Consider the following 24,256-nt stretch of genomic DNA (forward strand, 5'->3'; position numbering starts at 1 on the left):
CAGTGTCCTGTCTGCAGCCCCACTTCCCGACCAAGTCTGGGAATTTCCAGGGGGAAGGAAAAAAAAAAAAAAAAAAAAAAAAGAGAACAATTAACATATTCACACAGCACTTTCCAAACTGCCTTGTTTTCCAGGAACTCCCCAGATTTTGAACATAGCACGTAGGGCAAGCCAGAAAGGAAAGTGCAAAAATACCCCACTTTATGACAATTCCTCCTTAACCATCAGGATGACCTCCATGCCAGAGGGCCCAGAGCCAACAGCAATGCCAGGCTTTCAGGCTGCAGTGTGAAAAGATGTGGATCCACATCCTTTTGAGCAAGAGAGATACCATTACATCTCCAGCTCCCCTTCGAGATCTCAGACATCCTCTTTTCAAGATTGCCTGGGTGATTGCTCCTTGCATTTCCTCCAGAGATGCTTCTCTGCTGAGAAGACACTGATGACAACAGCTGCAAAGTCTATTTTGAGGAAGAACACCATTTCCAATTAGTGAATATTATTCAGACATTACCATATATTAAAAATACTTTTAACGGATCAGGATAGGAGTCTATTACAATGCTTTTCAAGCCACAAAAAGTCATTCTGCAGGTTAAAATTTTAAGTTACACTGCTTGTAAAAAGTTTATTTTTATGATCAGGGTGGAAGAAAGAGGAAGGAAAACCAAGCTTCTTTGAAAGAGGGGTGGAGTGTTTTGCCATTAGAGTGAAGATTCGTGCATTCATTTTCTAATTCAATAGACTACAAATCATTTCAGTAACAGTTCTGTTTATAATCACTCAAGTGATCTAACAGTCATAAGCTAAAGTAAATATGGAATAAGACATTAAACAAACCTTGTACCTAAAATTGTATCAAAACAAGCATGCTGATCTGGTGTAAATGCCAGGTTCTTTTAAAACAAAGAGACACCACACTTTTAAGAAAAGCAAACATTTACTTCAAATTGCAGTATAGGCTTTTCAATCACAGAAAAAGAAAAGAAAAACAGTGATCCAACAGCGGTCACATCCTGTGCAAAAAAAAAACTTGGGATACAAAAAAACTGTAGCACAAGGTACTTGAGCCGCTTACACATTGCAGGAGAAAGTAAATAAATACAGTAGCTAGAATATGGCACTCTTGTGACAGACTCTAAACCCAGTGGAATGCCTCTGAAATATCTTTTTATCCTTTTATTAGTAGCAAAGTCCCACCACCATAAAATAGTACAATGTTTTAAATAAAAACAAACTAAAATATTTATATCTAAGAGAAGGATTTTACACAGTTATATCTTTTAAGTGCAGAAAATGGGACTTGGGCTTAGATCTTTCTTTAAATTAAACCCCCTCCCACAAAATCCTATTCAATCTCAAAAGTAAATTTATGTTTGAGGAAAAATGTTACCAAAGTTGCATAATTTCATTTGTTACTCCCACAGCTGGAAGTTAAATTCTAAACAGTCTTGAAACATGAACGTTCATCCTTAGCCAGTGAAACAAAGGACTTGTCAAAAGCCCTCAGGATTTCTTTATCCTCCAAATATTGTTTTTCTTCCTCCTACATCTTTAGACAGCAATCCCTAAAGTTTGCAAACAAAAGAATGCAATATGCATCATACATCAAGAAAAGACGAAGTTGACGAAGAAGAACTTCCACGTTTCTGAATCTTTTCCTTGCTTCTTTCAAACTTCTTTATGATCTCAGTCACTATGCACACAGAGGAAGTGAGTCCCAGAAGAAACAGTAAATCTGGAAAGAGATAATCAGACTTTTTAAAATTTCCTATTTAAGGCTGAGGACCGACTTACTAAAGGACAAGGCTTGCAAGACTTTCAAATTGTCCCCCAATCTTTGGGTAAGTTCAGGAGAAATGATGCAAGAATCAATTTTTGCAGGACCAGAAGGTTATCATGCGTGGTTTATGCACAAATCACATGTACAGGTACAATATTTCAAACTTCTGAAGTATTTCATAACTCTATATTTGTTAACACCTCTGAAAACTAAGAATACAAAGCAACATAATTACCTTCATACTGAAAAAATATCATAATCAGAAATGACACTACAATAAAAAGAATTACGTAAAAACATGAATTTCATTACAAGCACTTATCTTGAACTCCAGAAAACCACAGAAGTAATAAACATAATTAATGAGGCGAACAGCATTATGTATCTATAGCTTCTTAAAATCCTCATGTCTATTTATCCTACAACAATGCAGTTTATTATTTAATAAAGGATCAAGATTTCTAAATAAGGTGTTCATATTTAGAGAAAAAAACCTGCTAAATAGCAAGATTAACAGTGCTTGAAGAATTTCAATAAACCCTATTATTCATTTTTGCTTGCATCATAATCTATATTGAAAAATTTAATATTCATAAGCACCTAAGAAATTTAAGAAATGCACTCATCACTTGTGCACCATATGCATCTAAACCATGGTTCCCAAAGAAAACCTCTAAAAGGATGTTGATAAAAGGTCAGCAGGCTTTGTATTCCTGTTGAATGCAAGCAGCCAGAAAGTGCTCTTACAGAACCATCAGCTAATGCATTTACAAATTAATCCTTAAGGTACAATTTTTGGAAAGGGAACTCTTCTTACCCAAGACACTCAGGCTCTCTGTTTGGAAAACCTTCTGAAGTGGAGGAAAGTAAATGACCAGTAACTGCCCCATTATAGATCCGAGGACAGCATAGCAGAACATTTTGTTACTACAAAGTCCAATCTCAAACACAGATTTTGCCTGTTAAATAAACAACACATTACACTGTACACATAATCTTAATTATGTAGACAAGTAAATAATTAATAGCTACAATTTCTTTTCATCCAGACTTTTAGAAAAATGTAAGAAATTCTTGTTGACCTTTTAGATAATCCCGAACAAGTTCTTCAACAGGCTAATTACATATTCTCTCTGGTAACAAAGTACAAATCTTGTCAGTATAGTCAACAACTTGTATATGGAGCTCACTTTTCTGCAAGTACAGTGCATTAGAATGTGCCCTCTACACTAGAAGGAAGAGTTTATGTTGACCCTGACATCAGAAAACAGACTGCAAATTAGAGTAAATGTAGTAACGTATACTAGCACAGAATTTCAGACTTGTTTCCTTGGAAAAAAAATATATAGAGAAAGAACAATTTAAGAAATTTTCCACGGATTATGGGTTTAGGGTTACAAAATAAAAAAGTCAAGGCCTTCAAGAAATTTCAGATTCTAACAAGGACACTGAACTGATAGAATTATCAGGAAAAAATCTCAATCAAGCATATACAGCAATACACTGCAACTCTTAATAAAAATAGCCTTGTTTCTGTCAGGACAGAAGCATTACTATGAGCTCTGCATCACATGAACAAATAAAGGAAACTAATACTTATTTGTAATTTAAGAAATGCTACCTAGAAACTACGTGAAACTCTGATGCTTAATAGCAAATCTTCAGGAGAAGACTACTGAAATCTTCAGAAGTAAATTTTCAGGAAAACATTTGAAACAGACGCAGCAAGATCCTCCCTCAAAGAAAATTCTGTTTATTGTGTAAATGGACAATACAAATCACTTACCTGAGATCTAGAACTCAAAGCATTGAACATATCAAAAAATACAAAACAGGTGAAAGTCATGGTTGTATCTCGAGGCGTTATTACATTGTCTCTTAACTGCCAACAAAAGAAAATTAAATGGCTTTAGCAAGCTTTAAACCCTCTACAACTAAGCAAAGTTATTACAGTAATTCAAGTTCTACTAGCTGGTAAATGAAAGCAAAAGCAAATTGTTTGCCCCAAGCTGATTTAATAAATCATACAGCAAAAGTTACACACCTGTAACTTACAACAATTTTTAATTCCAAGTTATGATTAAATGAAGCCTCTTGACAAAGATCCATGCAAGCACGCAAAGATCCATGTCTGTGCCGCAATAGAGATTGGGGAATAAAAGTACATTCCTCATTTCAACAACTACTTCAAAAATCTTCCTCTCTAATCTGCTGGTTGAACAGATTATTAAATAAGCATGGACAAAACTTGCAACTAAGTTCATACAAATTCTGAATTCCAACTGCTGTTACAAACAGGACATTCTTCTAATTAGTTTGTTACTGCTTGTGATTTTGTCATACCTCTCTCCAGAAGACAAACAGCGTTCCACACACGATAATTATTGATGAAACCAGTATTTTAACAATCAGGCTTTTGGTCAGAATGCTGTCCTTCAAATTTCTTGGAGGCTTCCGAATAACATCTTTATCCACAGGCTCCACCCCAAGACTTATAATTAAAAGAACATCTCAGATTTTTATCATTATAAAAATAATTCACTGCTTCAAACTTAAGAACTAGATTTTCTGAGTTGAAATAAGGATTTTAATCTTCTCTCTACAACCTAAGAATCATTCAAATAAGCACACTTCCAGACAACTGAGTTACATGTATTGGTAACAGGCAAGATTCTAACACCGTAGTTTACGAGTCCATAAATACATGATATCAGACAATATTTAAATTACTAGATGTTCATTTTAAAGGAAACTGCAATTTTAGTTACGTTCCTCAATTCATAGCACGGTTAGAGTTGGGAGGGACCTCAAAGATCATCGAGTTCCAACCCCCCTGCCATGGGCAGGGACACCTCCCACCAGAGCAGATTGCTCAAAGCCCCATCCAGCCTGGTCTTGAACCCCTCCAGGGATGGGGAATCCACAGCTTCTCTGGGCAACCTGTTCCAGTGTCTCACCACCTTCAGAGTAAAGAATTTTAGGAAGCTATTATCTAATCTAAATCCACTGTCTTTCAGTATTTCTGTTACCATGATCAATCTAGCAAAGGAATTTACTTCTAGTTCCTTTCTGCCTCTACTTCTACCATCTATCTCCAGTGAAGAGGGTCCAAGAAGGACTCAGTGGGAAGCCAGAATCCTGTACCCAAGTCTCACGGCCATAGCCATGGATCTTTAGATATCTGTGCTGCCCCCATAATTATCATTAGATACTAAAGCAAACCAAGGAACGAACATAGAACTATACTGCAAATATAATTCAAAGAAAAAGTTTGCCTTTTCAGAAACATTTCACTGAAGTTTAACATTTCACAGAGTTTCCTTTATGAGAAACCATTTTCCTTGAATAAAAGAATTTCAGACCTCTAAAGAATTTTAAAGTAATTACTTACCTTTGAGCTGGAGGTCCATCCATAATAATATTGATCCATAAGATCTGCATGGCATTGAGAGGATTAGGAAAGTTCATTAATGTAGCCAGTGAGATTAAAGTCAGTGCTGCTATACTCCTGTTGAAAGAATCCATTTTTATAGCTGTCAGCATGGAACATTTCTGAAGATCCACTGATAACTGCTTTGTAATCAACACTTCAACTGTTTAAGAGCAGATATAGATTTTGACAGTGTGAATCATGACTGACGTAAGCCTAACTTTAAAGGTAGAGCATGAATTCATTTAGAATACTCATCTTGACACGGTTCATATTTAAAATAGCATTGTTTCGGCAATGAAAAGGCAACAAATTTGCATCTGAAAACCTCCCAAATTTTAAGATAACATTTCAGTTTCACTATTACCTAATTGATTTTTTTACTGGGGAACCAGGTCCTATACTTTTATTATGCCAGAAGTGGATCTTCTAAACATGGTTTTGAAAACCAAACTGCTTTTGCAATTTTGATTTAAACACAACCACTCTGTGTGCCTGTCACTAGTTTGACTCATCAGTCAAGGGAAGGTACTACCCAAGCTCCCTAAAATTACCTACACCACCCCTCATTATTAGCAAGATGATGCTAGGCAAAAGATCAAAAACAGATTAGCTCATTGCAAGCTTAGTCTTAGAAACCTCTCTACACAAATATGCACTAATTGCTTTCAGTGAAAGATTAAGTGGTTTCATAACCAACAAGAAGAGAGCAAGGCTTACAATAACTCCAAATTTAGCGCTCTACTGAACCCTATCATACTCTCACTGCAAAGAGGGACAGGGGAAAAAAAAAAAGGGTAACTCATTCATCAAAAACCTGAGCTTCCATTCTGAGGCTAACAGGCAAGCACGCCTTCCTAGAACATCTGAACTTAGCTGTTAGAAGCAGATCTCTAGCCTTCTACCAATGCAAGACACTACTCAAGATTGAAAGCATATGACACTTCTTACAATTTTTATGCAGGTTTTAAGAGTTTGGTGTTTTCTGGGTTTCGTTGTGTTGGGGGGTTTTGGTTGGGATTTTTTTTGCTTTTGGTGTTTTTTGGGGAGGGTATTTGAGGTTGTTTGGGTTGGGTGTTTTTGGTTTTGCGCTTTTTTTATTGTTGTTTTGTTTTTTACAGTTCGGCAACTTTGTTCAACCACTCTGAAACACCATGAAGGATTCAAAAAAGTACATGAACAATCCGGTGAAGAAGAACACCATGTTCCTGAATCCAGATTCAGTAAGATAAACTCACATAATTTGAATCTAAGGGTTGATGAATTCTTGTCTTCTTGATATGGTTAGCACCACAAACACGTAAGGATCCTTATATGCAAGAAAAGGAAGTCAGGTTCAGAGAGTGAACTCATTCCACAAACCAGCAAATGGATTACAGAGAAACTAACCTCCCGTTTCCATGGTTTCCTACATTTGATGTACATGTTCTGGTTTAGGAGGGAACAACTACAACTTCTCCTTTAAACAAGGACTGAAAAAGTACCTATCCTGTTTCTCTCCATCCTCTCAGTTACTAAACTTTTTACATCTTCACAGAAAGAACTGTGACAAAGCCAGATGTCTACTTATTGCATTATTTTCTGGTTCTTTAAAAAGCAAGCCACCAAGTACAAAATTCTAAAAATTCAACAGTATGGTGTATCAGTGTCCCACATGAAATGTGCAATGGTCATATGAATTTATGCAACATCTGCTTCATGATACTTTGATTCATCCCCAATGTAGTTACAACCTTTTATATTGTCAACTTTTGAAACTTACGTGCTCAGTTGAAATCTAACAAAATTTTTTATGTTATTATAAATTCCTTTACCCTCTTCAATCGCAGACCTGCAATTAAAAACAAAGATTATATCACTAGAAAAATGAGACTACTGACAAAAAAGTTTAAAACAAACTGAAAGCACTATATTTTAAGCAGCAATATAAATGTCAAGAAACAAATGGAGCTGAGGGTCTTATAACTTTGCGAGTCATTGTGTTTCAACTTGACTATGAGATTAATCAAAACAGTTATTCTTCCAAGCTGCTTAACTTTCAAAATGAAACATCAACGACAAAATCTCCTCCTTGTGCTTTAAGATTCCCCATTAACCCTGATGAGACCTTCTGGTTCAAGTCAGATAATTAAAAAAAAAAACAACAAAAAAAACCCAAAAAACCCATACACTTTTATGAAATCATAGAAACGTAGCATGACTTTAAAAGACCATGTATTCTTACTGCACCATAAATAAATACGTATAGACCATCTTTTCAACCTCTAGCATGTGTTGGAACTTGCCTATCACATTATTGCCATTACAGCAGTGAGAAAGTGTTTTCTAATACCTATATTAAATCTACTCTGGTGCAAATAAAACTCATTTATTTCTTCCGTTCCTCCAACATTCAAGAACAGCAGTTAATCAGCATTCCTTTTGTAACTTTGAAGACAAAAAGATTAAAGGGGTTGGGAGAAGGATATAAAACTATAGAAGCTCATAGTGTTTTTTTTCCTTACCATTCACCACTTTTTTCACTCTCTATTGAGAACTCCCCTGATGGAGTGAGCAGAACTGGATAAAGCATTCCAGCAAAAGCCTCATCAAGCCCAAGTACTTACCACAGATGTCCTTCCTATGTGCTCTTCTGAAAATGTCTTAAAATTATTCCCTTCTCTCCGTTTTTGCTCAACAGCACATTGCTATTGGCTGAATTAGTGTGGAAATCTTTATACTCTCAGATCATCCTCTGACATGTCGCTACCTAGGTACTACATCTCCCTTCTTCCCAAGGGTTAAGTGTTATACTTTCAGACAAACTGAAGTGTTCTGAGATTGATGCATCATTTCAAAATTAAGTTATCTCATTAGACAGCAGTCTAGCAGTCACCAGCAACTACTACCTTCAAAAGTTAGATGGGCTAAATTCAGAATAAGGTAAGTTTAGCTATATTGTCTTTGAAGTACCCCAAACAAAAAACCAAGCAAGTAACAAATAGCTGTTTACCAGAAGCTGGTAACTTGCTTTTGCATGTGATATTTAAGTAGCTTACATTCCTTTCCTTTTCTGAGACATCACCACACTTAAAGAGTTGAAAACAAACACAGCACTGTGTAAAAATTTTAAATCTTGACAGGAATGCTCCATCTCATTTTTACATTAGATTTATGCTTCTTAAGGAAGAAATTAAATGAAGATGAGTCCTACTGCCAGCTAACAGACTCAAAATTTCACCTCAGTTGTGTTTCCAAACACACTACTACCGTAATTCTACTTGGAAAAGCAGAAGTACAGGTTAGTTTTTATATCGCATACATGCACAACCTCCTTTGTTATTTTCATCTGATCTATGTACAAGATCACAGTAGCAAAGGTCTAAATATGTAAATACATTCTTGTGTTATTATTCACATACATAAAAAGACATAAATGCTTAGCTGTCCCTTGTAATATTATCTTCCTAGCTCTTCTTTTAAGAATATAATATAGGTAATCACCCTAAAGGTAATTCTCTTGACTTACCCAAGAACTCATTAACAGCTGCTACACTTACAAATTCAGGGAACTTCTTTTGGTTTTAACCCAGGCAACATTTCATTATAACTGTATAGCACAAGGTATGTACATAAATGCCACCTACATTATTGTCTGAAAATCGTCATCCACGAGGATCATATCTGCTGCCTCTTTACAGACATCTGTTCCAGTTTGTCCCATTGCCACACCAATATCTGCAGCTTTCAGAGCAACAGCATCATTCACTCCATCTCCTGTCATTGCTACTACTGCACCATTATTTTGCAGGGACTAAAGAAAGGGAAAAGAGCTTAAATCAGGGATTGAAATAACCCATCCTCTAAAATTATTCTAGATACAAGACTGGTGTTGACACTCCCTACCCCCCCCAACTTCTCATTCCACTGTAAAATCCTAAAAAAAAATAAAAATAAATGCAGCTGTTTGTGTTGTAATGAATTTTTACACAAGATTTTAGGTTAAACTTCAGTTTGTATAGTCAGATAGCCTAAATTTTGAAGCTAGGGTATATAAATTTTGCCTTTAAGAGAAAGTAAAACACTCTAGAGAAAGAAAGAAGACTGTATTTTCATTCTAACATTTATCACCCTCTTATAAATCTCAGTATAGTCCAACTGTCTCAATGTTGTACTTCCTTAGCCTTATTGTTACTTTTCTCATTGTTCCTAGTCAATTCAACTGCAACATGACACAAAATCTCCATCAACCCCTAGATTCCTATATAGTGGAAAGCATGATGTTGCCGACCAGCAGCTGCCTATCCCTTGTGGGCACTACGCATATTTCTAGGTAATATTTTAAAATAGACTTCACTTTCAAACCAAAAGCATTTCTGGTTTCATCTTGACACACTGTACCATGCTATAATTTAAATAAAGACACCACAATCAGCACCCATAGCAACAGTCCAGCATTTGAGCCTCTAGTAAGACGTACCTTTATAATTTTTAATTTATGTCGGGGACTGGCCCTGTAAAACACTGCAACCTGTTAAAAGCACAATGAAGAACTAGTGAAAAATTGAGAAATGTAAAGAATTGCACTGGATTCTATAAAGCTAGAGGATTAAAAATATTATCAAAGGCCAACTGTACTCTTGTGAGCTCTAAAGTTGAAGCACCAGTGAGCTCTGTTTTTAATAGCGAAATCATTAATTCCAGAGAACACTCAAGATGGAACATGCAATGTGAAAACCCTCTGAAATTGTGAAGCAACTGAGTTATAATGGCTTGCTGCTGACCTTCCTGACTAAATTCATGTAGGCAATTGCCATGCTGACTCTTTAAATAATGTCCTTTTCTCTTATCAGCACTAGTTGCAAGCTACTCAGGACGTTTCAACTTTTACTAGTTGTGTAGTGTATTAGTAACAGATTGAATTTTTTAATCTAATTAATAAAGATTCCATCTTAGAAGAAATTATTTTTCAGCATTTTTTTCTGTCTCTGATCTTCTCTGTATATTGCAATTTGAGTACATGGAATTTAGTTTTCAATAAACTCCATCCAGTTAGCATTCACATCTATTTTTCCTCTTCAAGAAGCTGGACAAGAAGTTAGATTTCTCAATAGCCGATTTAGGATTGATATCTGTGTACAGTCTATTGGTTGATTTTAATTAATTCCTAATGAGATTTTAAATTAACACCTAGAAAATGAATTGGGTCTCAGGTCAAACAAGTAAAAAGTAAATTTGTAGCTATTTCAGTTATGTAAGAAGGACAGCCCTTAAGAACAAGTATTACCAAATAAACCAAAAATTACTATTTGCCACACAATTGTTTTTTTCTAAGGTTGTTTTTGTGAGTCACCCAGGAAAGACACAAAGCTGACATGCACATTTCTTGATTGTAAATATTGGCTTTTGGCTTGCTTACATCAGACTCAAGCATGCTGCAGTCTCATTTTGCAGTCCTTTGCAAACAGACCAGCATTTTGATGCATCAATTTTGCAACACAGCCAAGCTTGAACCTCAATTGCATTTGACTATGCCTTCACATTTACAACTTTGACATTGACTAATACATTTAGTTATTTAATAACTAAAAAGTATTAAGCAGTAATTTAATAAATAGATCCTTTCAAACTTCTCAACCAGTGACCTCAGATCGATTAAAAAAAATCATTAAAGATACAGTCAACTCCTCTTAAAAATTACAAGAGGATGGCCTGTCTGAACATGCAAACTGTAAGGATATATATATGAGCTGAGCTACTCAGAGAAATAAAATGGTCTAGCAACAGAAAAAGGTGATGATGCTCACTGAAAGTGAGAGGTGGCAAAATGAAAGTTCCAATATAGGCATTGAAAGGTAAAAAATACATTGAATCGTTAAAAGAAACAAAAATAATAAACTCCCTAAAAAGATAACTGTATGAGCTGAAAGAAATAAATTTTCACGTGGTCATGTGTCAAACTGAAAGATACTTGTTTGATCAGGGACAGCTTCTGTGCTTCTGTACTAAAAGCCTCTGGTAATTTACTGTATCACCTACTTCTGAGATACAAATAACATGGTTCTAATAGAAGTTACATTTTAGCTTTCCACATATAAAAGCATTTCTCAAAATATATCCTTTACTACATTTCTGTAAGTAGTGTATCAAAACAAACCTTTGGTGTTATTTGAGAAAGCTGCTGAATATCCAAATCATCTATTTCTTCTCCAGAAATTGCCTGTGAATTTTTGGAATACAATCCTAGTCGACTAGCTGGAAATAAATAATAAAAAAGGTATTATTAAAATTTACCCTCTTAAAAAATTAAGTACCCAGTTATTTTTTTTAAAAAAGCTACTGTTTTCTGTAGCATTTCAGATTTGAAATGCCTAGAGCAGAACATCTTAACACCTTATTGATTCAGTATACTGGAGTAAATTAGCTGAACTCTTGAGTAACAAGCACATGCTACAAAGTCTATTCTCATAAGATATTTATTTCCTCAGACTTTTTAGGTCTAAAGGTCTGTGCTTCATTGTGTCAGATGGAATACCATTCCAATGGTATACACACTCAACAGCTCAATCCTTTCCAAAGAATTCAAAGTTCAAAAATAACATGATTGAAAATGAAAAATGACACGCAGGAAACAAGGTAAAGAAAAGCCTTGGAGAAAGTACTGCTAGTTTGGGGGTGTACCTTTTATGTGCACATTCAGCTTCTTATTCATCATTCTGTATGTAAAGAATTCATATTCTGGCTAAAGTACTTGTACTTTAATGTATTATATTGTAAAAGAAGTTAGATAATTTGTTTACATATTTATTAATAGTACTTCAATTTCAAACTTAGTCAAATGGACAAAACTGTATTGGATAGTACTGAAGTGCCCATGCTCATTATCAACTGGCTATTTTAGTTTCTCTCTGTTGCCATAAGACAGGCATCCAAAGCTGAGGGTAGGAAGGGTGGTGTTGGGGTGCAAGAATAAGAATCAGAAATCAAGTATACATTATAACAAAATACAGTAAGAAAATACATAGTCTAAAGCAGCACAAGTCATACATTAACTAAATTCAAAAAAACTACAGTTAAGCTGAAAGCAAAGTATCACTTCAGGCAAGGGCTGGTGGGTTTTCTTCTCATCCCACTCTGCCATATCCAACATAGAGAACTCATGAACGTTAAAGACTTAATACCCACACTTCATAACATTTAGGTAGGCATTGCCAAAACAGAAAACAAGTGAAAAATGAAAGGAAGTGGATTATTCATACCAATTGCCACTGCGGTCTCCTGTGAATCTCCAGTAATCATTTTTATTGCAACTCCTGATGTTATAAGTGTAGTAACAGCTTCTTTTACACCAGTTCGTGGAGGATCAATTATTCCCACAAGCCCCAAAAACGTCAGTTGTCCTAACTCAGGACCAGAAGCTAAGGCTAGAACTTTTAGGACACAATGAAAAAAAAATAAAATTAAGATTTGAAATTAATATTTACATCAGCATTTAAAACAACTTCTAATATCTGTTTTCAAAAATGAAAACTAATGGCATACAACTATTTATCTGCTCACTGACCAAAGGCCTCAAAACATTTTGAGCAGCTGCATTCATCCGAGTATTCCACTTGAAATTAACTTATAGCAGAAAGATGTTCAGAAACAAGACCAAACTGAACCAGTGGGCCAGCATAAAGCAAAGGGTGGAAACTGCAATTTTCTTACTTTAAACAAGGGTAGCAATGTCTGTTATCTTGACTATTCAGAAAAGCCTACTTATGTATATTCCTTTCTTTTAAAGAGTAGTCTTTTTACCAAATATATTTATTCCAGGTTTTAAATATAACTTTCCTATTTGTTCTCAGATGGAAGTGTTTATACTTTTAACGCACCTAGCTTTGTGGTTTCTCTGCACATGCATAGTCTTTAATGCAAGAAAATGAGAGGAAGGATCAGTTCACTTATTTTGATTTTCTGCTTTGTTTTTTTTGTTTGGTTTTTTTTTTTTTTTAGAGATTCTGATTTCATTAAGTACATGGTGAATATTGTCTGAACAAAACAGCACAAAGAAATAGGATTCCTAGCACATACACTCAGTTTCTAATAATTTGCATCCTAGGAATTTCCTCAGCCATTTCCACAGTACCCATACCTTCACATTGAAAAGCTGTGAACTTATAAGCCTAGAGGTCTCTTTAGAGAGCCCAAAGAAAGCCAGTCATGTATAATGCTTGCCCACAATCACCTCCTAGCATTCAGCTTGTGAAAAATACTTTGTTATATTTAAAAATCTACCCAGTTTATTCCCATAAAACATAATTCTAATGGCATGTCTGACTGGCAATCAGTTGTGCTAGCCTAACCCAAAATTGTCAGAAGCCAAAGTAATAGAAAAATAAACACATCAACATTTTTTAAAAATGCACATACATCTATAATGAGATATGGGAGCTATCAGGTAGCAACATACTGTTCAGTTATGGTCACATGCAAGAGATGACAGGAATCAGCAGCACCTTTCTTTTCTCATCATTTGCAATTTAATCATGTTATTATACAGACTTTAGGCAACAGCAGCTGTTTTCCACTCCCCCATTTTAAAGAAAAACTAAGCAACACAGTGGCACTTACGGAAAAAAAAAGTCCTAGTGGCTTTGGGTTTTTTATTGTTTGGTTGGGTTTTTTAAGCAGTGCCATTTTTCTAAAAAATGGTTATTTTGAGACACTGAAACGGCCTTACCCCTAAGTCCTGCAGAGCCCATAGATGCCTTCTCTTGCTGGTATTGCTCTCTCTGTTGCTGAACAAGAGGTAGGGTCTGCCCCTTACAGTTATATGATGTACAGTACCTAATGACTTGTTCATAAGCACCTTTCATAAAGCAAACTTCAGGTTTGTCCTAGAAGGAAAAAGAATTGTGGTGTGCACATGTGTGTATGCATATATAAATATATACACACACAAGTACATACACATGCACATGTAAGAATGGCATATCTATACTTTTCTAAAGAGCCTTCAGAATATAATACAAATCAAAGTTAGACTTCTAAACCCAGAAATCTGTTCTTTTGAGTATCTCTATACAGTCTATGTTCAAGAGTGGTAATGTTAAAAGAACTAAACTAATAATCAGTATCTCATTTCAGTAGACATCATAGATGTTAGACACCGTGGGTCACAGTTTATAGACTGAAGAGGCCATACAAAGGACAGAAAAACCCTACAGAGAACATTAGACCTGAAAGACTTTTAGCTCACCATTTGACCATCCACAGAGGTCATTAAACATCACCTGCATCCTTGTACCATGCCTGACAACTCTAGTATTTTTCAGATAGCCATCTAGCCTTGATGGTATCAAAGGATCAGAATACACCACCTACTTTGAACACTTAACTCCAGTGCTAAATCAACTCATCCTTTCCCTTCCTGCCTTTTCCATTAAGAACTGCTGCCTCAGCTCAATTTTCAATCACCGATTCTCATCTTCTCTTCCCTGCTGAACTAAAAGCTCTTTTTAAATATATCTATTTTCTCCCTGTGAAGGTATTTATGCACAGTAGTCAAGTTACCTCAGTCTTTCTGATAGGCTCAACTGATAGAGCTCTACGTTTCTAATCCTGCTGCATTTTCTTAGGCTTCAAATAATTTATGCTCCCTTTAAAACTGCTACCATTTTTTCAACAATCTTTAAAGTGCTGATACTGAAATACAGACACAATAAATCTTTACATGAATGAAAACTGTTCAGCAATTCCCGCTCACTACTTTTTATAAAGACAAGGATTATACAATTATATTATTCATGTAGATAAAAGGAGTCAAATGCTTCGTTTCTAAAGCAAAGATTCTACTGTGATACTTGAACACCATGAGCAAGCCCTGTGTTTTCAAACAATAGAAATTTTACTATCCAACATCAATGCATCTTCTTGCTCTTAACTATGTAGCACTGAAACAGCAGAATTGCTTTGCAAATTTAAGGAGTGAGGAGAAGGAAGAAAAAACAGCCAGGTATACATTCAAAGTCTCAGATACCAAAATACTTAAAATAATTTCCCAGTATGCCTTTTAGGGAAAGAATAAAACTGTATCTATTATCAAACCATATTCCCAGGACTGTGCATTACTACTAGTCTGCCATAACTTCTGAAGTGAAAAATGAGGATATTAAACAAGGTAGATAACTGTTCTACAGAGCAAGTGCACAAAGAAATAGTGATTGAAGGTTACCTGCTGTGTTCTGTGAACACATTTAACAGCCATCCATTTTTGTTCTGAGCTGAAGGGATATTCAGCCTTCCTTATGTAGTCTTCCTGGAGCCCATCCAAACCCATCTGTATAAAACAGAAGTACCACTACAATATCACGACCTCTTCTTTCCAAACAGCTCAACAGGTAAAAAAAATTGCATAGACATCTTAGTTAACAATTATTATGTCATTTAAAAACCAGTTTCACCCCCGAAGTTGCTTCGGAGCACACTGTTTCAGTTTAGACACATTTCTGAGAAACCAGCACTGAAATCCCCTGGAAGCTTTTCTCAGGCTTCAGTTTAAGTCAGACCATTTTAACACTATAGTATTTTTGATCCAAGGATTTTCAAATACTTTGCAGCTTATAACCATCCACAAACACAAGCCTGGCAACGGCTAGTGATGTAGCTGAAACAAAAACACATCTAAAGCCACAAAGCTTTTTTTTTTTTAAACATCTATGTAATTTCTCTACTAGAAGGGCCTATAAAACTATAATATAAGGACGTGGCAAAGTCATTTTAAGTTTGAGTGATCCAACCTGAAATTACTTATTTTTGTGTGATCAAAACTACCGAAACATTTAATCTGAAACTAGCCATGAAGATTCCAGACAGAATGCATTTCATTCTGAATGCTGTTCTTTCCCCAACACCAGTGCAACTCACAGCATTCCACGTTCTACCCTTAATCAAGCCTAAGAGAAAGTGATGATTAAAGAAGGTGCAGAAGTGGCAGCCTGCCATGAGCCATTCTCAGTACTTACAGAACTTCACAACTCCTTCACTACCTCCCTTTTCACCAACAGATGTGAAAGACTCCTGTTCTCACTCTGATCCTTTCCAATCAAAGACTGGGGACTTGGAATGGGTCTCAGCAAGAACATACATCTATCTCGGGCCTCAGTTACACAGGGAAAGACTGTAATGCGTTCATCTTCCAATGTTTTAGAGTTTATTCACCAACACAGAAAAAAAATCAAGTGCTAAGAGGCCTTGCCACATTTCTCAGTAGCTCAAATGGGTGTGTCACAACATTATAGACAAAACCAAAACATTTAACCACAGTGTCCACAATTCAAACAACCTTTGCCCCACACTTAAAGGGCACTATAAATGCTGCAGTCACCAATACACGAGTTACCAACTTCTAACTGCTTCCAATGAGAACTGGGAAAGAGACAGCACAATCAATATTCAACAGGTAAATTCGTTTGTGGCAGGTATAACAACAGTGGTAAGTGCAAAAAGATGGAAATAAAGATTTTAGTTCAGTTCTAAATAATTTTCTCTGATCTTTCAAGAATGCCCAACAATTTCCAACAACTAAGAAACATAGGAGATGAGCAGCTGCCACACAAATCTAGGAGCCCCAGAGGATAAGAAAACGAGAAAACCAAAAAAACCTTATTTCTACACACTTCCCACCTGCCATGAATCTAAAAAGCACCATCAAGTACACACCTTCATAGCAAGCGCGATTAAAGCCCCTTCTGTTGGCTTCCCCATTAACGTGTTGTTTCTAATCAGAGCATCATTGCACACACAACCGGCCTGTAAGAGGAGGAAGGAAAGGGGAGAAAACAGAACACAAAGTAAATGCCATACAAAGCTCTTGTGCTACATCATCAATTAAAACTCACCTCTCTGTGCCAAGATCTTACCTCAACAATTTTGCTAATGGATGGGTTGTTATAACCATGAATTACTTCACCGTCGAGCATCACTTCTCCAAACCTGTTATAACCTACTCCAGTAACCTGCACGACAAACAGCCAAAGGCAGAATGTAATGTAACCTTCACCAGGTTCAGTAACTGTTCTAATCTCATCTTTTCACTATAAATTACAGAAAATGTAAAAAAGGTCATTCATAATGACCGGTTTTACCCAGTGTGAATGGATTCCCCTACTCAGCTTCTAATGTAGCAGGAAGGAATTAAAGCTCTGAGGGCAAGTGATTTCAATGAAATATATTAGAAATTAATTTATTTTTTTAAGTAGCAATTTTATTCCACAGCACAAATAAATGCAGTATATGTTGTTTCCTTACAGTATTAGGCATGCTTTCTTTTTTTCTTCTTTCTTTTGCTTTCTTCCTATTTGTCTTTACCCTAGTTAATAATGCATACCCCTTGTAGGGGAATGGAAGTACAGAGCAGAGTCCTACTTTTATCCAGTAAGAAGAAAAAAAAAAAAGAAAAAAACCAAAACATACTTGAACAGCCTCTAAGCTGACACCTCAGAGAAGCGTTAAGAACAGTAAAATTGTATTTTTACTTCCATAAAAACCAGGCATCCCATTAGGATTCTAAAAAAGTTTAACAGCTGATATATTTTACAGCCATTTGAAGTTCTCTTTGAATTGGGAAAAAGGAGTTGATTTGTCCCAGACGTAAACAAATTGTGCTAGTAGCAAAGAAAAAGTAATTACAGTATTGCTATAGAATTCTAAGAATAGAAAAATAAACACAAGGATACATAAGCAAACACAGGTAATTACAGGAAATAATAAATGCCAGTATTTATGCTTATAAAAAGTCAACGACAAGACCCTCTGTTAACTGTAATGGGAAAAAAAACCCTGATCAAGAAGAGTTTGAGAATTTAAGAACTTGTTTAAAACACTCCCATGAAACCAAATTAGTTCCACACCTTCCTGCTTTTCCATTCCTGCTGCTTTTGCTTCTCTTTTGTGTATTTACATAGTCTTTCAGCCAAAAGCTGGACGTCCCTATTTTTAACATTCGTAACATGCAGATTTTATTTTTATGCACCTGCAACAGCAAAATAGCCTCAACTTTCTGTACTGAAGAAAAATACAATCTCTCAACTTGTCTTTGTACTGCATCTCAGCTTCCATCTTATTTGTGACCTACAGCGAACAAGAGATTTAAGAACGTAACATATTATACAAAAAAATTCTTCTGTGACCAAAGAAGGCTGGGATAGCACAGCTCAAAGGCTGCAATACTAAATGAACAGAAGAACAGAATTAGCTGGAAGTTGAGGAACAGGAATTGGTGCAACAAATTTATGTTTTCTTAACTGATGCTTTACCTGCAGTATACTTGTGTTTCGGCTGATAGACACAACAAAGTAAAAAGGAAAATTAAAGTCCAACAGTCTCACTACATACCTCGGCATGCTGCCCATCTGAAGTAAAAATATGAGTAACAGTCATTTCATTCTTTGTCAGAGTTCCAGTTTTATCTGAACAAATTACATTGCAACAACCTGAAAAAATCAATTATAATTTATAAGACAATGCTTGTTTAGAACAATGCGAGTAACTAATAAGAACAAAAGTATTCAAGACAAACAAATTTTGACAAATACTGCAGCTTTGTTAAATCCCGTTTGTTTTTTCATAGACAATTTTCAACTATTAATGAATAGCTTTACAACGTTCTTTGCAAGTTTGTCCAAAAAATAAAAAAAGCAATTCAAATCCCAAATTCACAACTCGTCTGAAATGCCTCCATTGACTACCTCTCTTGGATTTCATTCTGCTGTATCTTAAACTACTGAAATTGCAATTGCAACTCCTGGTTAGGAGGAAAGCTTTACAGGAGTCATTCTTCTTTATCAAAAAGCTCACACGCAAGTGTGACTTACCACTAAACCAGCAAATTTTAATAAAATTGAAAAGATTACAGAAATGTGAAATTTGTACAGGTCTTTTTAACTCAGGAAAACAGTATTTTGAAAGAGTGCTGCAGTATTTGACATTTTTGGACACGACAGCAGGAATTGCAAAAGCAACAAAAAACCTTGCAACACTAGTGCAACTCTGCTAGAGGCATCAGGAAAAATATTTCCAATCTTCAAATGCAAAAAAGAAATTCAAATGCAGCACAATTATTTAACCCAGCATTTCTATTTCTTTTCCATGCCCTGAACTTCACATCTCATGACTGAAACTGCATAGAAAATGGTTTTAAGCTTTAATGGTTCAGACAATTTTAAGTTTTAATATAAGCAGCATAACATCCTGAAAGTGATTACATTATGATTAATCACAATTATGATTACAAAGCTTTTTCTAATATTCAAACTTGGATTTGTCTCCAACTGCTAATATCAGTCCTAAATTTACACCAGAAGTTTAGTTTAAAAAATATTTTACGAGTCTTATTTAACAAGAGCTTCTCACAGCAAATAAGTATAAAGGGTACTTCATACATCCATTCACTCATGCGGTTTAGAGTATTCCTAGTGTAACATGCTGACAGACTGTTTGTTGCAGTTAAAAAAAAAGAGCAGAGGGCCCACAAAAACATATACCTGGATGCTAACTCTGTTTAATGCATTCAATTTAGAAATGTTTCAGAGATACCACCATCTTGGTGGCAAAATAAGAATATCTGCTTTATTTAAATCGCTAGTCATCGGTATTTGTGTTGACTTCCTAACATTTATACCAAAATACGATCTATAAGTTAGCCTAGTCATACCTAAAGTTTCAACAATAGGCAGTTTTTTTACAATAGCCCGTTTCTTCACCATTCTCATCACACCAAGGGCCAGTGTCACTGTTACCACAATTGGGAGTCCTTCGGGGATTGCAGCTACAGCCAAACTGGAACAAAAGCAAATATACAAATCTTGTCTTAGAATGTCATACATGGATACATAGCAATGATGCATTTACACTTCAGAACATTGTTTTTGTGTCTGTCTTGGTTAACATTGAAAGGAAGCAGCTGCCATTTGACTCCAGTTGTACATCATTCATTATAAGATACACTGAAGGCAGTAACGAAATGCAGCAACTTAGACATTTCTACTCATTACTTATGCACAAGTATGAACAAAAGTTGGGGGGGGAGAGAGAAATCAATTGTACATCTGTCTTGCCTACACAAAACACTAATTAGTACTGTGCAAAGCAGCCCAGACTGCGAAGAATAATCGTAGTCAGCACTAAACAGAACTGGGAAATGCCACCACTTCAGGTGACCGCTGATCCACAGCTGTCACTTGCAGATCACAATGTGGCAGCAAGCTAACTGCAGAAATGGAACAGAAGGTCATTTAAAAAACAAAAAAATAAAAAAAAGCTGATAACAGGGTAAACAAGACCACAATAACTCATTACACAATGCTCAAAGATGCAGGTTCTGGTGGGTTTTTTTTCCCCGCCACTCTCCAAAAGGGTAAATCTCCAGAGTCTGATCCTGTCATTTAAAGAAACACTTCTGCCTTATGCACTGCCCATGTAATTAGCAACTCAGCAACTTTTCTAAGAGTATAGTTAGATCATCTAAATTCAGTGTTATTCTCAGCAGACAACACCCTGGGATGAAGTTTCCATAATATGCTAGAAAATGAGCTAATGAGCTATATTACAGGCGGCTTGCAGTAACCTGGTTTTGTCTAATGCTGCTTATAAAATTACATTTACTTTATTTACTCAGTGATGAAAATTCTAATTGTACGGCTCTATTGTCTGTTTGCAGATGTTCCACAATACACCCAGAAATCATCACACAAATGCACAGTTTAGAAGAGTGGCAAGAACATATTGTATCATTAAAAATGACTATGAATTTGACTTTTTACAGCACAAAGTCTATTTTAATTTTGAATTACTTATGTGAACTTAAAAGCAGAGCAAGCGTATTATAATATATGTCACTAGCTTTCAGAAAATTTGCTGCAATGCAGGATCTACACTATTTAAAAACAAAAATCTTACCTCACACCAATTGTGAACATATCAAGGATATGCTTTCCTTGCAACCAGCCAACCAGCATAATAACTCCTATAAAGAAAATAGCCATCAGGATAAATATAAAACCAACCTGTACTGTTTAGCCTCATGAGGACAAGAAAAGAATTCAAATAGCCAAAATCAAGCTTATCATTGCACTACCTATAAAAATGTATTATTTCTTTCACTGTCAAAGCATGATTCCATTAGTTTGGCAAAGGTGGAGAAAGTTTCTGCCAGTCAAGTTGCCCAATAATACCACCAGTGAAGTACTCACCTATGCACACCCTGAATCACAATACAAGACACATTGCAATTTAACAGGAAGCATTTAGAAGACAAAAACTAAGCCAGTCAGAAAAGTACGTTTGTTTGCAGGAAGAAGTAAGTAATCAAGCTCAAGAGTAGCCTTCGCTGCAGTGATGATGATAGGGTAGAATTCAAGATCCTTAAAGCAGCAAGGAGGGTATGCAGCAAGCTCACTACCCTGGACTTCAGGAGAGCGGACTTTGGCCTCCTGAGGGACCTGCTTGGCAGGGTAACATGGAGTAGTGGAGGGGAGAGGGGCCAAAGAAAGCTGGTTAGAATTCAAGGATGACCTCCTCCAAGCTCAGGAGTGGTATATCCCAATAAAGAAATCAGGCACAAAAGCCAGGAGGCCCCATGGATGAACAAGATGCTCCTGGACAAGCTCAAAAGCAAAAAGGAGGCTTACAGAGGGTAGAAGCAAGGGTGGGTAGACTGGGAGGAATACAGAGAAACTGTCCAAGTGGCCAGGAGCCGGATTAGGCGAGCTAAAGCCCCGACAGAATTTATCTGATTTATAAGATTTATCTGGCCAGAGACATGAAGAACAACAAGAAAAACTTCTAGAAGTATGTCAGAGATATAGGTGTGACTAGGCAAGATGTGGGCCTTTTCCAGAAGGAAAGAGGAGACCTGGTCACCCAGGATATGGAAAAGGCTGAGGTAACAGAACGACTTTTTCGCCTTGGTCTTCACTGGCAAAGGCTCTAACCACACCGCCCAAGTTGCAGAAGGCAAAAACAGGGGCTGTGAGAATGAAGAACTACCCACTACTGGAGAAGATCAGGTTTGAGACCATCTAAGGAACCTGATGTAAGACCATAGGGCCTGATCAAATCCATCCATGGGCCCTAAGAGAGCTGGCAAATGAAGTTGCTAAGCCACTTTCCATTCTATTTGAAAAGTTGTGGCAGTCTGGTGAAGTTCCCGCTGACAGGAAAAGGGGAAACATAACCCCCATATTCAAAAAGGGCAAAAAGGAAGACCTGCAGAACTACAGGCCCAGTCAGTCTCACCTCTGTGCCTAGCAAGATCATGAAGTGGATTGTCCTGGAATCTCTGCTAAGGCACATGCAAAAAGGAAGACCTGCAGAACTACAGGCCCAGTCAGTCTCACCTCTGTGCCTAGCAAGATCATGAAGTGGATTGTCCTGGAATCTCTGCTAAGGCACATGGAAAATAAGAAGGTGATTGGTGACAGCCAACATGGCTCCACCAAAGACAAGTCATGCTGACAAATCTGGTGGCCTCCTACAATGGTGCTGGAGTGTTGGTGGATTAGGGGAGAGCAACAGACATTATTTACCTGGACTTAAGCAAAGCGTTTGACACTGTCCCACATGACACCCTGGTCTTAAAATTGGAAAGGCATGGGTTTGATGGATGGAGCAATCAGTGAATAAGGAATTGGCTGGATGGCCGCACTGTTGCAGTCAACAGCTCAATGTCCAAGTGGAAATCAGTGACAAGTGGCGTTTCCTCAAGGGTCAGTCCTGGGATCAGTGCTGTTTAACGTCTTTGTCAGAGACATGGAGAGTGGACAGAGTGTACCCTCAGCAAATCTGCCAGTGACACTGTGTTGCACAGTCAATACACTGGAGGGAAAGGATGCCATCCAGAGGGACCTGGACAGGCTTGAGAGGTACGCCCACTACAAAACCAAGTACCACCTGCCATAAGTTGTTGCATAACTAACATGCTAAGTAACACAATCCATACCTCACCACTTGCCATAATTTGTTATATATCTAACCAGTTATCATGGGCCTATATCAAGACCTATACTAATCATTTTGGGAAACTAATAAATGTTTGTATATGGACTTTGAGATTTATCTCACCTTAGTCCACATCATTGGGGATTTACAAATGTGAGTCACCCCTCCTCTTTCCTGATAGTGGGACACAACACCCTTCCAACCCAAACCATTCCACAATTCTGTGAAACACCCTTATGATGAAAGTTATGTCACATCAGTAATCTTAATATAATTAGTGGCATGAACTCAAAGTGACCGATGAAATGAGGAGCCAAAACTATTTAAAACAAAAAAGATCAAGCCTTCCATTTTCCCAAGCCTACTTGTTAGTTTCAGTTACATAACAATCTGTAATTCTTTCACATAAATTCTCTTACCTATTATACCAAAGGAATACAGGGAAAGCTGTTTTCCCAAGAGATCCATGCTCTTCTGCAGAGGAGTCTTTGGAGCCTTGATGAACAGTAAATGTGCAGCAGTTAACAAGCACAGGTTAAAAAACATGAACTGTATCACATATTACTTCAGATGTGCAAATTTCAAAACACTGTCAGTGAATAAGATGCAGTTATGCCCTGTTTACTTTCTGAAAACAGACTATTCTGTTCCATTCTCATGTAGAATTTAAGAAGATTCAAGAACACTTCAATGAAATGAAAAATTTATTAGAAACATTCTTTTGGAGCTTTGAGATGTCTATGCCAAATAATCTATTATAAAATATTTTATTAATAAAAGATTTTATTATCAAAGATTTTATTAAAAACAATCATGCTGACGAAAAGCCTCTGCATTTCTTCCAAGAACAAAAAAGTTCTTGATAACAAAAATAAAACTGACTTTCCAAGACAAAGGCAATAGAGCCCTGGAAGGCCAGTTATATCTCTAAAGGCATTCATTAATCATCTGCAGAAAATTCATTTTAGCCAAATAGAAAACCATGGAAATACTTAGACAACCTACTGCCAAAAAAAAAAAAGGGGGGGGGGGGGGAGAAGCGGGGGGGAAGGGGGATAGAAAGGGGGGGATACAAAGCAAAA

The 24,256-nt window shown here is 36.5% G+C and overlaps 1 protein-coding gene across 4 annotated transcripts in view; it reads right to left on the reverse strand.

Annotated features, from left to right (window-relative positions):
• Positions 1-920: 920 nt before the first annotated feature.
• ATP2C1 (ATPase, Ca++ transporting, type 2C, member 1) overlaps positions 921-24,256 on the reverse strand; it is a 72,158-nt gene continuing 48,822 nt past the window's right edge. For 3 of the 4 annotated variants that reach the window (XM_014937767.1, XM_014937769.1, XM_014937768.1), the window contains exons 11-28: positions 23,594-23,669; positions 21,135-21,201; positions 19,891-20,015; positions 18,573-18,670; positions 17,099-17,194; positions 16,899-16,988; positions 15,412-15,516; positions 13,918-14,074; positions 12,452-12,622; positions 11,350-11,447; positions 9,673-9,723; positions 8,840-9,006; positions 6,976-7,044; positions 5,175-5,291; positions 4,127-4,274; positions 3,570-3,665; positions 2,601-2,742; positions 1,375-1,738 (exon numbers count right to left, since the gene is read on the reverse strand). In XM_014937767.1, the coding sequence (XP_014793253.1) occupies positions 1,602-1,738; positions 2,601-2,742; positions 3,570-3,665; positions 4,127-4,274; positions 5,175-5,291; positions 6,976-7,044; positions 8,840-9,006; positions 9,673-9,723; positions 11,350-11,447; positions 12,452-12,622; positions 13,918-14,074; positions 15,412-15,516; positions 16,899-16,988; positions 17,099-17,194; positions 18,573-18,670; positions 19,891-20,015; positions 21,135-21,201; positions 23,594-23,669 (2,010 nt within the window). In that variant the 3' untranslated portion in view covers positions 1,375-1,601. Of the gene's footprint in view, positions 1,739-2,600; positions 2,743-3,569; positions 3,666-4,126; positions 4,275-5,174; positions 5,292-6,975; positions 7,045-8,839; positions 9,007-9,672; positions 9,724-11,349; positions 11,448-12,451; positions 12,623-13,917; positions 14,075-15,411; positions 15,517-16,898; positions 16,989-17,098; positions 17,195-18,572; positions 18,671-19,890; positions 20,016-21,134; positions 21,202-23,593; positions 23,670-24,256 lie in introns of all 4 variants that reach the window. The other variant, XM_014937766.1, reaches the window with a different exon arrangement.

Source organism: Calidris pugnax, unplaced genomic scaffold (assembly GCF_001431845.1).
Source record: "Calidris pugnax isolate Ruff unplaced genomic scaffold, ASM143184v1 scaffold11, whole genome shotgun sequence".
Lineage (NCBI taxonomy): Eukaryota > Metazoa > Chordata > Aves > Charadriiformes > Scolopacidae > Calidris > Calidris pugnax.